This window comes from Xenopus tropicalis, chromosome 2, assembly GCF_000004195.4.
Source record: "Xenopus tropicalis strain Nigerian chromosome 2, UCB_Xtro_10.0, whole genome shotgun sequence".
NCBI classification, from domain to species: Eukaryota; Metazoa; Chordata; class Amphibia; order Anura; family Pipidae; genus Xenopus; species Xenopus tropicalis.
In genome coordinates, this window is record NC_030678.2 from 73,977,786 (window position 1) to 73,998,001 (window position 20,216).

General features: G+C 38.1%; 1 protein-coding gene across 2 annotated transcripts in view; it reads left to right on the forward strand.

Annotated features, from left to right (window-relative positions):
• Nucleotides 1-162: 162 nt before the first annotated feature.
• rassf5 (Ras association domain family member 5) overlaps nt 163-20,216 on the forward strand; it is a 46,597-nt gene continuing 26,543 nt past the window's right edge. For both annotated transcript variants that reach the window (XR_208191.3, XM_004910651.3), the window contains exons 1-2: nt 163-758; nt 13,027-13,130. Coding sequence is in view for 1 of the 2 variants with exons in the window: in XM_004910651.3 (XP_004910708.1) it covers nt 605-758; nt 13,027-13,130 (258 nt within the window). In the remaining variant the exon portion in view is untranslated. The remainder of the gene's footprint in view (nt 759-13,026; nt 13,131-20,216) is intronic.

The following is a 20,216-nucleotide window of genomic DNA, read 5'->3' on the forward strand; positions in this document are numbered from 1 at the left end:
AATGTGAATATTCAGGAGGAATATCAGATATTGATGGAACATAATGCTTTGTTTACTACTCTGACACTCAAGGGTTAAGTGAATTAATCGAAGAGCTGCCAATATTTGAAAATGGAAAGGAGAAGCAGAGGGGAAAAAGGGCTGTGAGCAGATTATTCCCTGTGTAACAAGGCAAGGTTTTAGGTTACAGTCTTGCACACTCTTGCTTTTTATCTTATCTTACAAAAAGCCCCAGAAATAGAAAGTTTTTTTTCTCCTAGAGCTGGTACAGAGAAAACAGACGGATGGGATTTTTGGCTGCAAAATCTGTCTGTAAGCCAGAGAAGCCCAGAAGCTGTTTTCCAACTCCTTTTCATTTGTGTATGTCAGGAAAGAAAAACCTTGAGCAAATACTGATCTTCCAAAGGGTGATCATCATTAGTATTTAGTGATTTTTTTTAGGGGCTTTACTAGACTAAGCTTTTTTGTAAGTGTGCATATGGACCTCGTAGTATATCCAAAGACGCTTTTTCTTGGAGATAAAAATGATGTAGGGGAGTATTATTGGCTCCCTCATGGCTTCCTCTGGGATCTAACCTCTGTGTGTGTGGGGTAGGAATACGGAATGGCGCAGAGACGGACGGAGACAACAGCAGCATGCTTTGGGGTGGTCACAAAAAAAATCCGCAACCTTTTCCGACACTTCCCAAAGTCTAAGTCCTGGTCTGAAGGACTGCAGCTCTTCCCTGCACCCAGCCAGGAGCGACTGATTGTGAGAGGTATGTAAGAGCAATAAATTCTCTGTTGTAGATTAACTGATTATAGAAAAACTGCTTGGCATAAAGGAACTTAGCCACACAGCTGGCAACCTTTTGATACCAGATAAAGCTCCACAATAATTCAGGCTCTTATTTTACAATAATTCAGGCTCTATATTTCCTGTGGCAAATACATAGATGGGAGCTAACTGAACATCTGCTCTACTATTGTTGCAGTGTACACCAGGATATTAACTTTACCTTGTGCTTTGTAAATTTTTAAGGGAACTAATTCTGACTATTACAGATTCAAAAGATTGGAGAAGTTAAATATGAAACTCAGCATTTCATTCACAGAACTATTCTAGGGTGGCAATGAGAATAAATAGTCAGAATAAGAAAATGTATGAACTAAAACACATATAAAGCAGAAGCAATTATAGGACTGGATTTGTGGAATTATTTTACCTGTACCTCTGGGATGTGACGGATCCAACCTAGTATATTATAAATACAGAAGAATATGTTTACATTACTACCTGTAAATAACAAGCAGAGAGTCAATGGAAAACCAGCATCCCTTATACAAAGACAAATTTGTTAACCTCATTAGATGGAAGAAAACAGAAGCTGAGGTTCTAGGGTGGGTAACTGTAGAGGGTTTGTCTTTTCAGGAGCCCTGAAAATAACAGCCTTGGACAGCAGTATCAAGTGAAAACCGACTTTGAAACAAATCAATATTTCCTTCCAATGAAACACAATAGGACTCATTTTACTAAACTGGCACAATGCAGAATTTCATTCCAAAGTTCCAGTGTAAAAATTTTAGTTCACAGTTCCACATTTTTATATGCCCTTCAAATTGCTTTTAATTTAACTGGAATAACTAAACTAATCTATTGGAAACTCTGTACAGGTATGGGTCCTGTTATCCAGAATACTCGGGACCTGGCTTTTTCAGGATAAAGGGTCTTTCTGTAATTTAGATCACCATACTTCTGCTAAAAATTATTTAAATATTAAATAAATCCAATACAACTGTTTTGGTTCCAGTGAGGATCCATTATATCTTAGCTGAGATCAAATAAAAGGCACAGTTTAATTTTTACTGAAAATAGGAAACTTTGAAAAATGTGAATCAAAATGGAATCTATAGGAGATGGCCTTCCAGTAATTTTGAGCTTTCTGGATAGTTGCTTTCTGAATATCAGATCCTGAACCTGTACTTAGTTCTGGTCTAGGCACTTGTCAAGTACAGGGATCTTATGCATCAGGGTAGACACAACATATAATTGGAGCATGTTGCTATTATAAATTATAATAGATGCTAGCAGATTGTGTATCACACCAATTTTTAGAGCTAAAGCATCTTGCAATTTTAAATGAGCCCTAATGTTGCTACAAATATTATTCTTGTGCAGTCGAGTTAATAATCCCATATTTCACAGTTGATTGAATATTGGTTTAAGTGCTGGAATTGGTGTTTTTAAAAACCATCCTTGATTTCCAACTGGAAAAGAAACTATACAAACTATACAGATTATACAAACTACCCACTTTTATGAAGTTGCAGTGCCTATATGTGTAATACTGCACTTGTGTTTTATTTTGGCATTTGCTTCAATGTTAGTATCACAAAGAAAAAACTATTTTCTAGAGGGTGAAAGAAGATAAATAGCAATGTTTACTTTTGCAGCACGACTGTTGAGTGAAATAGGTGCAGAACTGTAGATAGTAGTAAAGCTTTGCCTACTAAAATGCAAGTCTTCTGAGATGCTAAGTTAATGAATGTACTGTGTAACTCCAGAATAAAGGTCACCGTTTCCACAAGGCTCAGTTTCACACACAGACGTTCTATCAATTAATCAGATGCACCAGCTCATTGAAACTAGTCTGCAGCTCTGGGCAGCGAGTCATCCATCAAATCATAATTTTGGATTATCCTGACATATATCATTAGCTCTTTAGCTGCTTTCATTATAAAATATGTTAGAGCATATCTTGGGATGTTTAGATCCATTTCTACTGAATCCACTGATGCAAAAGGTTGTCATAGTAACTGTCTAACACTGTCATTACTGCAGAGAGAAATTTTGTGTAGTTGTGCAAAAGCTTTCATGCCTACTGTCACCATGGCAATGTGCCAGTCATAGATATGAGTTGGCTGTATTAGAACATTGAACACAATGTACTTCATAACCAAGCCAGTAGCTACATTATATCAGTGTCAACCCCCACCATATAGAGCCTCTGCGTCATCTGAAAGGGGAAGCTCACCTTCAAATTTGTATATAAATGTATTTTAAAACTCGTTCAACTAGTTTTGTAGTTTTTGTTTTTTTATTTTTTTTATTTGTATTTGTATTTCTTGTTCTGCAACTCTTAGGCCTGGAACTTCAGCTGCTATTCTGGTTGCAAAGACCTGATTTAGCAGACAGCAGTTTGTGAAAAAGAATGATGAATAGAAGAGGGCCTGAAAAGAAAAATATGCAAAAAATATAAGAATAACAATAAAACTGAACCATCACTGTCAGTCTTTTCTCACACAGTCCCTCAGCAGCAAAGGTACAAAAGGGTTAATGATGGCTTCCCTCCACGAGGCAGGACCCTCCTTTTCCCAAGAAAGCATTCTCTCAATTTCTGTCTATTTTTCCAGGACCTAACCTTCTCTAGTGACATGCACTTTCCTTCTGGTTCTCATCCTGGAGAGGAAACTAGGGGGGTAACCATCCATTTTGTATGCTTCTATGCTACATGGATACCCTGAAAAAATTCCAGGTTATGTTTGAATGGCATGCTTCTATGCTGCCCATTTTTGTTCTCCAAAGTGCGGCGATTTAATATTGGTGTGTAGGTAGCCATCTCAGTGCATTTTGCCTGAGCTTTTAGAAGGAGCCAGTGCTACATATTAGAACTGCTTTCAGATAATCTATTGTTTCTCCTACTCCCATGTAACTGGAGGAGTCCCAAGGCAGACTTTGATTTTTTTTACTATTGTGTGCTGTTCTAAAATCTAGTGTTCAACAATGTCAGTTTCAGAACCCTAAAGGCTATACCTGCTCCCAAATTCCCTCATACAGTGCCCTAACCATCCTCATGATCTGAACATGCCATCCCTTATGGAATTGCTACTGAGGTTGGCAGCTGTGCCCACCTCTCTGCTCACTCACAGCACCAGTCATTACTGCCTAAAGTATCCCTATATGTGTACCTTTCTTAGCTTAGTGAGTGGTGGGAATCAAACAGCAAATAGTTGTTAGTATGAGTGTGTTTCCTGTATGATTGAACATTCATATGTCCCTTCTCTTTGACGTATATTACAGTCCAAAATGGCCAGTTTATTATGATGTTCATCTTCTTTTGTCAACTTTTTGTTGTCTACTGAGTTACTGTAATCAGTAAAGCTTGTATCTTTTTGTATTTTGAAGTCCAGCAAACATCTGGGTTAAGCTGTGTTTTGCTGTAAAGGGTTTAACCCTGTTCCAGCTGTTTTCAAATTGCTAGGTATGTGTGTGAATAGTGATGTGACAACATAGGACATAGTTGACCCCTCTGTATCTAGTTTTACCCCAAAAACTTTTAATTTTAATTGAGATGTAGTATACTGTGTTACCAACTAAAAGGGCTAGGATGAAGACCAAACATTTAGCAATGTTAATTTGATGCTAATGACAATAGCCCTTGTCATATAAACATGAAATGACTTCCATGGGGTAAAGTTGGTGCTAAAAGGATCTATCACTGTTGGCAAAAACAGGCTTGAGTCTTATTTCCTTATAGGCTGCCCATGGGAAGGAATCAATGGGAAGACCTCTAACCCAACTAATGACATATACATTTGCTTGAGTTTGAGTAATGTAAATGGATATATTCATGGGACTGGGCAGTGATTAAATCAAACTCATCACTCTCATATACACTGCTGCTAAATGACATGTACTTCATGGAAACACAGAGCAGTGAGCTTCAGCATCAGCAAAACAAAAATCTCCATCTCCAACACAGCTATGGGATAATACCATGCACCACACATTCATAAACAAAAAGGCAAGATCAGGATTACATTTGGCACAAAATACAGAGGTGCTCTGGGGCCCATTAGCTTATGAAAATATTTTAGGGACTTTCTCCACCCGTTTCCTTTTAAAATGGGGAACCAATAAAAATATGGCTCATAAGCCACTGTCTTCTAGTCTGTGAAGTAATTCCAATTTTGTCTTCTTCATTTTCTAATCTCTGTTGTCAGTGTACAAACAGTACATTATGTTGAATGGACTATAAGTCATTTCGTTTCTATTTCTGATAATTATAATCATGACATTTATATGTTTCCATTATTTAACCCATTCATGCATATTATTTTGTACCATGTCAGCATTTCATTGTTAGCTCTGTTATGTAGTTTTGCTATTTTTTATGTATGATACACTTGCTCAGAAGCAAAAAAACACACTTCTTTAGTGTTTAAGCTTAGTAAATTCCTCTCAGTTTTGATGCAGAAAAATACCTATCTACTGTTCATCTTTTGTCTGACCAATTCATAAATTGTGAGCACATATTAGGACAGCTTAATTGTTAAAATCATAAATACTATAAAGTATGCCAGAGCCAGAGGCAAGCTAAAAAATACCTACAATAAAGAATGTTGTTGGTAGCATCATTATGTGGGGACTCATCAACAGTGACTGAATATACTGAAATAAGAGGAAGAATGGATAGTATAAAATACAGATATATACACAATGAAACCTTTGTCTACAAAAACTGACCCTTGAATGAAGGGTCATCTTTGAGCAGGACAGTATTTTTCAGAGGCTCAAGAACAAAAATGTTACTGTTATTTAGTGGCTCAAGTTAACTCAACTGAGATTTGGCTCTTTTTGAAAATCAAGGTGCACACATATTTTGTGCCTAACCTGAACAACCTGAAGTAAATCTGCCTGGAAGAATGGGCCAGACTCGCTTCCAAATTATGAGCAAAGCTTACCCCAACACATGAATGTCATTGTCCCTAGTTCTCTTTCTTTTCAGTATGTGACCCTTTCTCTTCCCCCCCGGTGCCATGTTGGCTCAGCCATTTTTAAAGGTCCTTCCCTCTATCATCTTATCCCATATTTCCTATAATCTACCATTTCCATCTACTGTTTTAATAGCTCAAGAATCTTATTGTTTACCTTATATACTGTCAACCCTTCCTACAAGCCCACAATATTTACAGTGACCAACCTGAGGAAGCAATAGAGAACTTTAGACTGCAGGAAGCTTCCTTACATTTTCTGCCACTCTGCCCCTTTGCTGTATTTCATTATATTTCTACCTAGCAGTCAAGAGTTGTGCTTGAATGAGCTGCAAAAAGATCCCCCTTCATATCCAATGAGTCATGTGAATGCAGTCCTTAAAGGACAATGAAATGTTAATATAAATTAAAAGTAAGTCTAAAGGCATTCTTTTTAAGTACTTACTGCATATCTAAATTCCCAGATCCCTGCTTGCTTCTCTGAGATATGGTGCTGGCAGCCTACAGCAGTGTGAAGCCTACAGTGACATCACTGAAATCTCTCTCCCCTTCCTGTAGGTGCCAGCGGCAGCCTTCCTATTCTCTGAGCATGTGTGTAACTTGATCCTGTCTCCTGTTCTGAGCTTTACATGCCCACCAGCCAATCAGAAGCGGATCTGGCAGAGGGGAGGGGGGGAGGGAATGAAACACATGTGCAGTATGAAGCAAGGAGGGAAAGAAAGGGAGAATACCTTTTTAGAGATGGTGGCTTGTTCTAGAAAATGTGAAGTAAGTGTGACTGAGTAAATATTTGATTAGGTGAGCCAAAAGTGTGGCGTTTTTACTAAACAATAGGAGGACTATTGGGCAGTATGCTTTTTAAATTTTGACTTGCATTCTCCTTCAAAAATTCAAATTTGGATGACAATACATACATAAGACTCTCCAATTTAAGACAAATATCATATGGGACATTCTTGGTAATTATTCCTGCTGTATTTTCAGTGCCTAAAAACATGGCTGCAAAACACCCCAAATCTTCAGTCAGATTCACATTCCATTTCAGTGCTGAATGCACGCTACATGAAATATGAGCTGATGCATATATTTGTGCTGTGATGTACTGAGTTGCTACTTGTATATGCAGTGTATGTGTGTAAAGGCTATAACATATAACATATGAGAGTTGAGGCTGTTAATAAAATCCATATAAATCAAGATGTTTTTGAGTTTTATAGTTCTGCTATGCACTTAACTATTACTCTTACATTCATATTTCTCTGCCTCTGGAGTGAAGTAGAAGATGAATAATTTTTACCTAAATATTAGGTGGGTCCATCAGTTTTGCCATTACTACTGATCTGTATTATTAGCATTGTTAATGCTTGTTCATAATTATTCTTAGAATCGTTTATGCATATTACAGGGATTTTGATTTTAGAACTATAGTTTTATAGTATATTTTGTATCATCATAAAGAAACAGGCCCGCTTTCCCTTTCTAAAATCTAGCTAATAAATTCAATAAATAGGCTAGAGTTACAAAGAAAGCTGACCTTTTTGTTTTATCTTCTATTTTTGTAATTAACTCCCTGACCACAAGGCTCTGATGCATCCTTCAGCCACAGACATCCGATGGCTATAGGGTTGCCAATGTTATTAATAGGGAAAAAACAAAAATATAGAAAGGCACTTACGCTATGCCTGTCAATCAATTTGCCTCAGGAAACCTCACTTTCTCCCAGTCACCTGAAGTCAGCCTTTCAGTCCCAGGGTAAAGGTTAAAGGATTCTAAGGTCTAAATCACAACTTGGCCGTTGAGAAAATAATTGGTGTCTGCCTATGACTGTACATTTTCTGGACCCATTCTGCCCACGTGTGCATCTCAGTTACACCACACACAGTATGGTAGAAGGCTGGCAGAAAAAATAACACGAGTGACACTTAGGAAGCATATACTGAAGCAGGGCTATATGTAGCTATATAGTGTCAGTATAAATGGAGGATGAGTGTCCATGACCAAAGTAGAGACCAGTAAATTAATTAACGATGGGCCTCCCTGAGTGACATCTGGCCTAAAATAAGCCAGATCTCGATTGAGCAGGTTTGATTTTTCTGTCTGATCGGGGACCACAACGGCTCATTGATGTGGTTCCCTAAACTGACGGGGCCTATACCCGCGGTTTCATTTGATCAAATTAGCCCAATATCAGCTCACTTCGCAACCTTAGCTTAATTTTAAGGCATGTGCTTATGAAACATATATGTTTTTGGTTAGGTTAGTTGCTTTTTTCATGAAAAGCTTTTAACCAGCATTTTCTCAACAACAACAATAATATATAAAAATAGTGTTACTGCATTACTTGTTTTATTAGATTTATTTGTCATAGTTTGTTTTTTCAGTTTGATTCCATGAGCCGTTCTATTAGCCAACACATGATCCATGATCTTTGTTTCATGTACAGTATTTTCATTTTATCCTTTTGTTTTCTACATGTAATGTTTTCTCCCAAAGAGTAACTCTATTTACTTATGTTTGTAATTATTAGCTTATTGGTTGTGTTACTTGCATGTCATCTGTTCATCATGTTTTAAATATTTGGAAGAAATTTAATTTTTACAGTTGTTACATATTGTTGTACCCTGAAAACTTTACCCTGTATTCCCAGGACAGTGTTTTACTTAAAGGAGAATGCAAGTCAAAATTTAAAAAGCATACTGCCCAATAGTCCTCCTATTGTTTAGTAAAAACGCCACACTTTTGGCTCACCTAATCAAATATTTACTCAGTCACACTTACTTCACATTTTCTAGAACAGGCAGCCATCTATAAAAAGGTAATCTCCCTTCCTTTCCCTCCTTGCTTCATACTGCACATGTGTTTCATTCCCTCCCCCCTCCCCTCTGCCAGATCCGCTTCTGATTGGCTGGTGGGCATGTGTAGCTCAGAACAGGAGACAGGATCAAGTTACACACATGCTCAGAGAATAGGAAGGCTGCCGCTGGCACCTACAGGAAGGGAAGAGACATTTCAGTGATGTCACTGTTGTCTTCACACTGCTGTAGGCTGCTAGCACCATATCTCAGAGAAGCAAGCAGGGATCTGGGAATTTAGATATGCAGTAAGTACTTAAAAAGAATGCCTTTAGACTTACTTTTAATTTATATTAACCTTTCATTGTCCTTTAAGGAGGCCATACATGGGCAGATTTTAGCTGCTGATTGGGGTCCTTTAGGCCAATTCAGCAGTTTATCTGCCCATGTATAGGAACCCCAATGGGCCTACACGACTGAGATCTGGCCTAAAATCATATCGTTGATGTGGCCCCCGATCCGACAGCCCCTATACCCATTGTTGTAATTCGATCATTTGGTCCTAGGGCCAAATTAATAAATTAGCCTGATACCTGAGGTGGGCATATCGGGAGAAGATACCCTCACTTGGCGACCTTGCCAAACAAGCAAATCTTCTTGTGTATGGCCTCCTTTACTCTTTCTCTGTGTCCAGGTCTATAGGGGACCAGTGATTAGAGACCAATGTGTATAAATATCTTTGATATTCGTCAGTTTGTTGATTGGGCAGGTTTAAAAATTTCACCTGCTGCTGCACGGTCACCCAGTGTATTAAAGGAACAGTAACACAAAAATATTTAAATACCTTATACGTCACAAAACATCCTAACATTAGGTTTAGCCTTTCCCCCCTTGCCTTTTTTAAATGCTTCATGTAGAATTTTAGCTCCATAGTAGCACGGCGAAAAGGCGACTGGTGCTTGAATTCCTGTGTGCACCGACCCGGAAGTTGTCTTCGTGTCAGAGGACCTTCGGCACTTAAGCTTTTTATCAGCGTTATTAAATTTATGATTGCAACATTACCCTCCTAACTGAAATAGAAACATAAATTTATAATCTCTTTATTTATCAATTTTCCAAAAGAAAAACAATTTTACATTAATAGGTAACAATATCAGTGACATGGGTTATCGTACGTTTCATTAAGAAGGTGTTGGTTAGTGTCCGTATTCGTGGGTAATCTCTTTTATTCTGTGGACTGTCTTATTGAGAGTGTCTTGAAAGTTGTCCAGGGTTCCCAGAGTTCAAGATGTTGTTCCAGCGAGTCCGATAAAGTAGCTGTAAGGTAATGCATAGTTTGTATATATTCTATACGAGATTTTAATTGGGAGATGGATAAGTGTGGGGCTAGCCAGTTTAAAGCAATAACCCAGAGTGCTGCCGCTATAAATTGTATGGTCAGTTTGTTCTGGGTTTTTGTTAGGTTTGTGGTGGGTAGTGAAAATAGTGCTAGTTCTTGGTCTATAGTTACTTCTGTTTGCAATACTTGAGAGATAAGTTGAAATGTTTGGGACCAGAATTTTTCTACTATTGGGCAAAGCCACCATGTGTGGTAATAATTTCCTTGTGCTTTACAGCCTCGGAAACATAGTGAAGAGAACTCAGGATTAAACTTGTTTTTTAGGGCTGGAGTAACATACCACCTAGCAAGAAGTTTATATGTAGTTTCTCTAACGCTTATATTTGGAGAAATTTTCTTTGCAGATTGCCAAATTTGAGCCCATTTCTGGGGGGGGAGTGGAGTTGGTAAATCTGCATTCCATTCTCTCATATATTTGCACATGTTATCTGAAGGCTCCGTCCTTAGTTGACGGTATATTTGAGTTATTAACCCTGATAGGTGTGTGGGGGTCTTGCACCGAAGTTCAAAACCGGACATTTCCATGGTTGGGCGTATAGATTTTTGTGAGAGGTAAAAGTGGTGAATTTGTGTATATCTATAATGTTCTGAGGGAGGAATGTTGTTGTTCTCTTTCAGATAATCTAGTGTTTTCAGCCCCCTGGGGGTGATGAGGTCTGCTAGTTTATGAAAATTGTTTTGTGTCCACCATAAGAAGTCTTTTGCGTTCAGTCCTGGTATAAAGTCTGGGTTACCCACCAGTAGTTGTAGGTTACTATTTCTTTGGTGTGTTAAGATTTTAGGTTTCAGTAGGGCCCAGATTTTTAAGTGGTGTGTGACTATGGGATTTGCTATGTGGTGGTGTTGAGTGTTCCGTGTTGTTGCCCAAAGTAGGGCTGATGTTTGTAAAGGGGAAATAGAAGTATTTTCAAAATCAACCCAAGGGATTGTATTAGGTGCTGCATGCCATTGGGCGAGTTGGGTAAGTCTTGCCGCTCTATAGTATGTGAGAAAGTGGGGGACATTTTGTCCTCCTTGAGTATAGGCTCTGAAAAGAGTGTCTTTGTTTATTCTATGTCTTTTGCTATTCCAAATAGAAACATAAATTTAAACTGCATACGCTGATAAAAAGCTTAAAGGAACAGTAACACTAAAAAATAAAAATGTTTTAAATTAAAAAATATATAATGTACTGTTGCCCTGCACTGGTAAAAGTTGTGTGTTTGCTTCAGAAAGACTACTATAGTTAATAGAAATAGCTGCTGTGTAGCCATGGGGGCAGCCATTTAAATTGAAAAAAGGAGAAAAGGCACAGGTTACATAAGAAGATACCAGATAAACTGTGTAGAATACAAAGGGAATCTGTTATCTGCTTAGCAACCTGTGCCTTTTCTCCTTTATTCAATTTAAATGGCTGCCCCCATGGCTACACAGCAGGGTATTTATATAAACTGCAGTAGTGTTTATGAAGAAAACACACAACTTTTACCAGTGCAGGGCAATAGTATATAATATATTAATTATTTTTATACACTTTCATTTTTTGGTGTTACTGTTCCTTTAAAGGAACAGTAACACCAAAAAATGAAAGAGCTTTAAAGTAATAAAAATATAATGCACTGTTGCCCTGCACTGGTAAAACTGGTGTGTTTGCTACAGTAACACTACTATAATTGATATAATAGGCTGACTTGTAGCCATGGGGGCAGCCATTCAAGCTGGAAAAAAGGAGAAAAGGCACTGGTTACATAGCAGATAACAGATAAGTTCTGTAGAATACAATAGTGTTTTATCCGTTATCTGCTATGTAACCTGTGCCTTTTCTCCTTTTTTCCAGCTTGAATGGCTGCCTCCATGGCTACATAGCAGCTTATTTATATAAATTATAGTAGACTTTCTGAAGTAAACACACAACATTTACCAGTGCAGGGCAGCAGCACATTATATTTTAGTTACTTTTATAGACTTTCATTTTTTGGTGTTACTGTTCCTTTAAGTGCTGCCAGGTCGGTGCACACAGGAATTCAAGCACCTGTCGCCTTTTCGCCGTGCTGCTATGGAGCAGTTTGTCAGTAAAATTCTACATGAAGCATTTAAAAAAGGCAAGGGGGGAAAGGCTAGACCTAATATTAGAGATGTTTTGTGACTTATAAGGTATTTAAATATTTTTGTGTTACTGTTCCTTTAAGTGTTGGTAAATGAAGAGAAAAAGAGGCGCAACAAAAAGGGAGCCATCCTGTTTATGGCCATTTGGATAGTTTCCATCCATTCGGCACACAAGCTAATCGGTTCGATACTGAAGAGCATTGCAGTATATGTCAAAGAGCTATTAGAGCATTTGGAACAAAAGCAAAATCTTTGAGGAGAATGACCTGTTAAACACACATAAGAAAATTTGCACATCAGTCAGAATCCCACTGAACCCTTCTTACTTTGCTCCCCACATTCTTGTCCCATTTTAGAACTGAGTTTGATTGGATTATTTAAAAAAAACAAAAAACTCCCAGACACTGGTAGAGATGCAGAGATATATTGTACTATAATGAAATATATTTTGCAGCTAATATCTCATCATGTTGTATCGGATATACTAAATTAGTCCACAACAAACACACTACTTGGCTATATACATTTCGTTATGCCTGCTTATCTGCTCAGTGAGCGTTGGAAACAATGAAAAATATGTCAGTGAGATAATTCTCGCATCCCTAGAGAAACATGTAATATCAGCTTGGTTCCCTGGCGGTTGTCAGTTTCCTACTTTTCCCCCTTATGTTTATAAAGTAATTACATTATATAATGTGTAATTGGTTGGTAGGGCTGTAATAAAACTCACTCAGCCTTATATATACCCTATTTTTTTATTTTGAAAAAATGCAAATAATTACATATTTCAGCTACACAATTCATAAGTATAATTTGGCCACATTTTGATAATTTAAACTGGAGAAGAGGCATTACAAGGAGGATAGTTCCATTTTGTTCTGTGTGATGTTATAGGTATGAGTTTGCCTAGAATCTGTATTCCTTTTTCAGGATTGCTGAATATGTTTCAGTAATTGGTGCCATGGTTAAATGTGTTTTTTCCCCCTCTCTGGGCAGATTATACATTCTCACATCAATGGGAACTGGACAGAAGTGATGAAATTGAGCAACATTCAGAGAGAGCAACCCATGAACACAAACCAAGGCAGCACCCAAAACAGGTAAATGTATGTCTTCAGAAAACACAAAGAACAAGTTAGGCCACACCTATGACACATTTATTTTTAGGAAATTTAAAAACAGGTCCTTTAATCATAGGCAACACATAATCCCATGAAACAATATCACATATCAAAATCAGCCAAGACAACAAATACATAAGTTAAATATCATAAAATGACCAAAAACAATCTACATTCAACCTCTTATTTTAGCCATACCGTATTCTAAATGACTTTCTGATTGACAAATCACCAGGATGTCTCCCCATCTAACTGGAAGAATAACTTTCTCTATTAGAAAGTTAATATTTCCATCTGTGTATAATGTAAAATATATTCTAACCAAGGTATCCATATTACATTTAACTATAGTAGCTACATGTTTCCTCACACCATTTTTCAATATCAGCACTGTTCTACCTGTGTACTGCATCTGACATTTTGTATACTCTTGCAGTGTTACAAATATAAAGATCCTTTGTTGTATACCTTACCTTACAAACATCTGTAGTAGTCTATAACTGGACAGCATATTGAGGTTCCTTTAAAATATAACCGAGTATTTAACTGTGTTCGACCTCAGCTGATATTCCTGGCAGTAACACACACTTGATATTATACTACCCACAGAAGAAGTCTTATATGATATGCATTTGACCTCCACGTTGTATACTTACAGACAACAGTTCTGATGAAAATTCCTCACTGTATTTTGTATTTAGTATATTTTAGTGGGTAACTTATTAGCTCCTTCTAGCACAAATCTTTATTTTGCTAAATCTTTCTACCCACAATTACATGTTAACATGTATCAGCAAACATTTCTAGAAAATTATAATAAAAAACCCTACTTACAAAAACAGTGTAAACTTGATTATTTATTTATTAATAGCGATAAGCAAATTTTTTTGCCAAGCATGGATTTGTAGCAAATTATCGCATTTTGCCATTGGCGAATTGTTTTGCAAAATTTCAGTGACAATTTGCAGCGGAAAATTCATTGCATGTCAAAAAAAGTCACGGTCACATCAAATTCGGCACGGCCCCGCAACAAAGGCGCTCCAAAGATTTTTCGCTGTTTCCCATATTTTCCTGTTGTTTCGCGAATCTTTCGGCAAAGTGAAACAGGACATGTCTATGAAGATTCTCATTCATCCAGGTCACGATATACAGTATCTAGTAGAATTAAGTCTAAACAAGTGGACTTTTTGGAGTTTTTCTTGAAAACGTTTCACCACTGACTGGTAGGGAATTCCCCAGTATTTAAACCCTTGATGGTAGTAGAATCACAGACATCCAATTACAATGGTTCTATTGAACTTATTCAGTTAGGTGTTAGCTGAAACTGACAGGTGTAAGAAGGTATGATCCAGTCACAATGGTACCATGATTCTCATTGATGCAGGTGTTAATCCTTCAAAGTACATGACTGGAAGTGCGAACTGTTGTGAAACCGCCGGGGTAAGGATGTCAAAGCGGCATTGTATGTTGATGACAAGCGGTGTCGGAGGCCCCCTCCTCTGTTCAGGGATGATGTTTCCAGGCTGGCATAAATGGCCTCTTTCACACCTCTTTCAAACCATCTGTCCTCTCGGCCCAAAATATGCACGTTACTGTCCTCAAAAGAGTGACCTTTCTCTTTGAAGTGTAGATAGACTGTCAAGTCTTGTCCTGAGGAGTTTGCCCGCCTATGTTGGGCCGTTCTCTTACAGAGAGGTTGTTTTGTCTCCCCAATGTACAAGTCAGAGCACTCTTCACTACACTGGATAGCATAGACCACAGTACTTTTCATGTGCTTTGGTGTAGGGTCTTTAGGGTGCACCAGCTTTTTTTTTTTGCTGGGTTTGAAAAACACAGGAATGCTATGTTTGTTGAAAATTTTCCTCAGTTTTTCTGATGTTCCAGCGACATATGGGTTGACTATGTTGCTTCGCCTGCTGTGTTCCTCCCTTCTGTTTGTTGGTCTGGTCTTTTTGCTAGTCTTTGATTTGTTTTTTTATAAAGACCCAGTCTGGGTACCCACAAGTTTTCAGAGCTCCTTTTAGATGTTTATATTCCTTCCGATGATGTCGAGTCCTAGTGACACCCAGTTTATGTTCCAAAGGGTGGTGGGAATCAAACAGCAAGTACTGGTCTGTGTGGGTGGATTTCCTGTATACTGCAATATCCAGCCCCCCCCTTTGATAACTATAGCACAGTCCAAAAAAGCCAGTTTGCCGTCTTTCACATGTTCCCTTGTGAACATGATGTTTTTGTCCACCGAGTTTATGTGTTTGGTGAAGGCTGGAACCTCGCGTTCTTTAATTTTGACCCAGGTGTCATCCACATATCTGAACCAATAACTTGGTGTTGTTCCCTTGAAAGTGTCCAGGGCTTTCTTTTCCACTTCTTCCATGTAAAGGTTCGCTACAATTGGAGACACAGGCGAACCCATGGCACAGCCATGTTTTTGTCTATAGAAAACTTCCTTGTGCTTGAAGTAAGTGGTATTGAGACATAGGTCCAGTAAAAAAACATAGGTCAAAGGTTCATTTGAACTGAAGAAGCCACTCGGATGAGTGATGAAACTTTTTCAAGAAAAGTCCAGTTGTTTAGACTCGAAACAGGACAGATTCACTCATCACTATTTATTAAAGGAGAATGCAAGTCAAAATTTAAAAAGCATACTGCCCAATAGTCCTCCTATTGTTTAGTAAAAACGCCACACTTTTGGCTCACCTAATCAAATATTTACTCAGTCACACTTACTTCACATTTTCTAGAACAGGCAGCCATCTCTAAAAAGGTATTCTCCCTTCCTTTCCCTCCTTGCTTCATGCTGCACATGTGTTTCATTCCCTCCCCCCCCTCCCCTCTGCCAGATCCGCTTCTGATTGGCTGGTGGGTATGTGTAGCTCAGAACAGCAGACAGGATCGAGTTACACACATGCTCAGAGAATAGGAAGGCTGCCGCTGGCACCTACAGGAAGGGATGAGACATTTCAGTGATGTCACTGGAGTCTTCACACTGCTGTAGGCTGCCAGCACCATATCTCAAAGAAGCAAGCAGAGATCTGGGAATTTAGATATGCAGTAAGTACTTAAAGGAACAGTAACACCAAAAAATTAAAAAGCTTTAAAGTAATAAAAATATAATGCACTGTTGCCCTGCACTGGTAAAACTGGTGTGTTTGCTACAGTAACACTACTATAATTTATATAATAAGATGCTGTGTAGCCACGGGGGCAGCCATTCAAGCTGGAAAAAAGGAGAAAAGGCACAGGTTACATAGCAGATAACAGATAAGTTCTGTAGAATACAATGGTGTTTTATCTGTTTTCTGCTATGTGCCTGTGCCTTTTCTCCTTTGAATGGCTGCCCCTGGGGCTACATAGCAGCTTATTTATATAAATTATAGTAGACTTTCTGAAGTAAACACACAACTTTTACCAGTGCAGGGCAGCAGCACATTATATTTTAGTTACTTTTATACACTTTCATTTTTTGGTGTTACTGTTCCTTTAAAAAGAATGCCTTTAGGCTTACTTTTAATCTATATTAACCTTTCGTTGTACTTTAACCTTTTTTAGGGTTTGTAATGCTGTTTTAATGAAGAGGTTTTCAGACTTTGGGGGGGGTCAACATTTTGATGAGATCCTTCAGCTACATTATAATGTAATTGTCATCCTGAGTACCAGAATACTAGGCCTAAATGTAATTATTTACCCCAAATATCAAAGTAATTCCCATTAAGGCTGTGCTTCTGTATGCTCTGCTTTGAACATTATGCAGTGGGGGTGTTTGCCAGTTTAGGAACTCTTTCACCTGTACATTTTGTACTAAAATTAAACTGGGCTGGTGCATCATAATACTTGCATCATAAATGTGTTTTATTAATAACCTCAGCTTTTATACTGACACATTCATTTTCCTGAATATTTCTTTGCATTGTAGTTCCAGCTCAATTTTCTTTTCTTCAGAAAGAGAGAGAGGGATTCAGGCTAATACACTGCTGCAGTTGCCATGGATCTTGCCTTATTAAAACAAATGTGGATCAGATCCCTGATGTGTGGGAGGTTAAACGTAGGCAGCAGCTGGTACATGCTTTTCAAGGATGGTGAAGCTGCACGCGAAACAGATGTAGAATACTGTTTTATCAAATCATTTGTATTATAGTTAATAATAATGCTGCTAATAACTTAATGAGTTGGATAGTCTACAACCTTCCAAAAAGACCTATCAGGATGAAATTCCATGACATGCACCTGTCTTACTAAAGTGCCAGGGGGCCAAGGCCACTTATAGCATCATCCCAAGGAGCACTGTCTGTTTTATGCAGTTTTCTGTATTCAGTTGTATCAGTACAGCAATAGCTTACTAGAAGGTACAGGTCAGATCAGGAGTATTCATTACCACAAATAAACAGCATGCAGCTGGTGAACTTTTTTTTTGTCCTGAATACAATGTCAAAATATGTGGGTGACCAACCTCTATGGAAAGCAGAAGTACTTTAAGTCCAAGAATTCATCTTGTGTTACACTATGAACCTAAGTGTGATGGAGAACTGGTCCCATCAAGCACACAGAAAGACTATTATGGTTTCTGTTCAATCTGTTGAACCAGGTATGTCTGTGTTAAGTGAAAGTTATATTTATATTTATTTTTAAAAGTTCAGACAATGTTGTTGCGTAAGTCAAACTTAATGAGCTCATTTATATATATCAACAGATATATCATCCCATATGTAATAAAATGCATTGTTTGCCAGATGCAGTAATCCGCAATAATTCAACATGCATCCAATAAAATGCCTTTAAATAGGCGATTAAATGCTTCCTTACTACAGTTGACTAGAGCTGTAACAAACTATGCACCTTGTACCATATAATGCCATGTTTTTGTTGCTTACTTGGAAATGGTTACAAAAGAACTGGTAGAATTAGAAGACAAAAGGGATTGTGGGGAAAAACTACAATAGACTAATATAAGTGCATATGGTAAATGCTACTAAGGCTTTACAGTCACATGTTTATCATCATTATATTGGCAGAAATAAAACAGTGCCTTGAATATCCCCAATTATGGTACAGGTATGGGATCCGTTATCCGGAAATCCGTTATGCAGAAAGCTCCGAATTATGGAAAGCCTGTCTCTCATAGACTCCATTTTAATCAAATAGTTCAGATTTTTAAATTTGATTTCCTTTTTATCTGTAATAATAAAACAGTACCTTATACTTGATCCCAACTAAGATATAATTAATTCTTATTGGATACAAAACAATCCTATTGGCTTTTATTAATGTTTTATTGATTTTTTAGTAGACTTAAGGTATGGAGATCCAAATTACAGAAAGACCCATTATCCAGAATACTCTAGGTCCCAAGCATTCTGAATAATGGGTTTTATACCTGTACATCTGCTAGGAATACTGTCCAATCAGTGTCGGACTGGCCAACCAGGATACCAGGAAGACTCCCGGTGGGCCCAGAAGTCAGTGTGCCCTCGTGCTCACCCAACCATTTACCTTATATGCCTATACCATGGCCATTACTCAGTTCTATATGAGAAGAAACAGAGGAAAGGATAGATAATAGTATGTAAAAAGAAGAAATTAAGAGACTAAAGAAAGTGAGCAAACAGAGAAGGGGAGAGTGGGCCTAAGGTCTAAGGTTTTCTGGTTGGCCCTTGGCACCCCAGTCCGACACTGTGTCCAATCCTAGTTTTTAAAAAAATGTCTTATTACCGTGGTGACCTAATATGCACTTTATGAAGTCCATGATACACAATTATCTGCATTAGTTCCTAGAAAAGCAGTCCCTTATTAAATCTACACAGATACATTTAAAGCAAGAATGTAAATCAATTTCACTACCTAGATATAAAAATAGGGGATCCTTATTTGGAAACAAAGGCCATATTGTGCAGCATTCTTGCATCTAGAGGTTTGAGCTATTAATATTAGCTTTTTTATTAAAAAGTGCCACATTCATCATTACACTCAAATCAGGTCTATCTTGCTTTTGATTCAAACCCTTTGTTATCACTTGAAAAAGGGACAAGTTCCCAAAACATGTCGTGAATTGCAGCCTGAAGTACTGCTGTTTTTTGCTTTGTTTTTACATTACATTGCGCATTCAGCTCACTTCACTGTAGTTATATAGTGTGGGTTTGCTATCCTAGTTCAATACACTTATGTAAAAGCAGCAATACAGTTTAAACCATTGTCAGAAGCTTGTGGAGAAACTGCTCATTCTACCCCTCTATGTATGCTGTGACTCTCTCTGTCTGTCTGTCTGTCTGTCATGATGCACATGGGGTGAATTTCTGCCTAAAAAACACACTTTAGAATCTTAGGGCCAAAATCCAGTCTATGTGCACAGTGACAGAGATCACTGCACATTCTTCCCTGTTAGGGTTTCCACCTTTTGTGGCTCTAGAGTGCGGGTGGTGGGGCAAATGACATTGGGCAGGATGGGTGCCGTTTTGGGGTTGTTGTTAGGATGTCAGTGGGCAGGGTTATGATGTGGTGATCAGCAACTGGCTGATCACCATGCCATTAACTTAAAAGTCCTGTCCAGATTTCCTGATTTCGAAATCCGGACAGGCATTTTTCCCCTGGACAGCCCTTTCTATAACCAGGGTGTCTGGGTCAAGGTGTTCCTTGTATCTGTGCTCCCAGGGCCCTCTTCACCTCTTGTATCGGTTATTGATTGCTTTATATGTTACTCTGTATGTCCAATGTATCAAACCCACTTATTGTACAGCGCTGCGGAATATGTTGGCGCTTTATAAATAAAAGTTAATAATAATAATAGGATTGGCAAGTCATCAAAGCAGGCAGAACCAGAAGTTTTGCACTGGGTGCAAATAGCCGAATGTCCAGGCACAAGTACCTTCTGAGTTGAGTTTCAGTGTGCACAGTTTTGCAGTTTGTTTTATGTCAATTGTTCTCATATGTATTTTCTGCTGAGATAATATGATTGCTGCCTACTGATAGCATATCCCTTTCTAATTTCACAATATTCCTATGTTAATTTATGCTGACGACTTAGGCGGTGCTGCTAATTAATGTTGGTAATTATCAGCCTGAGTGATAATAGAC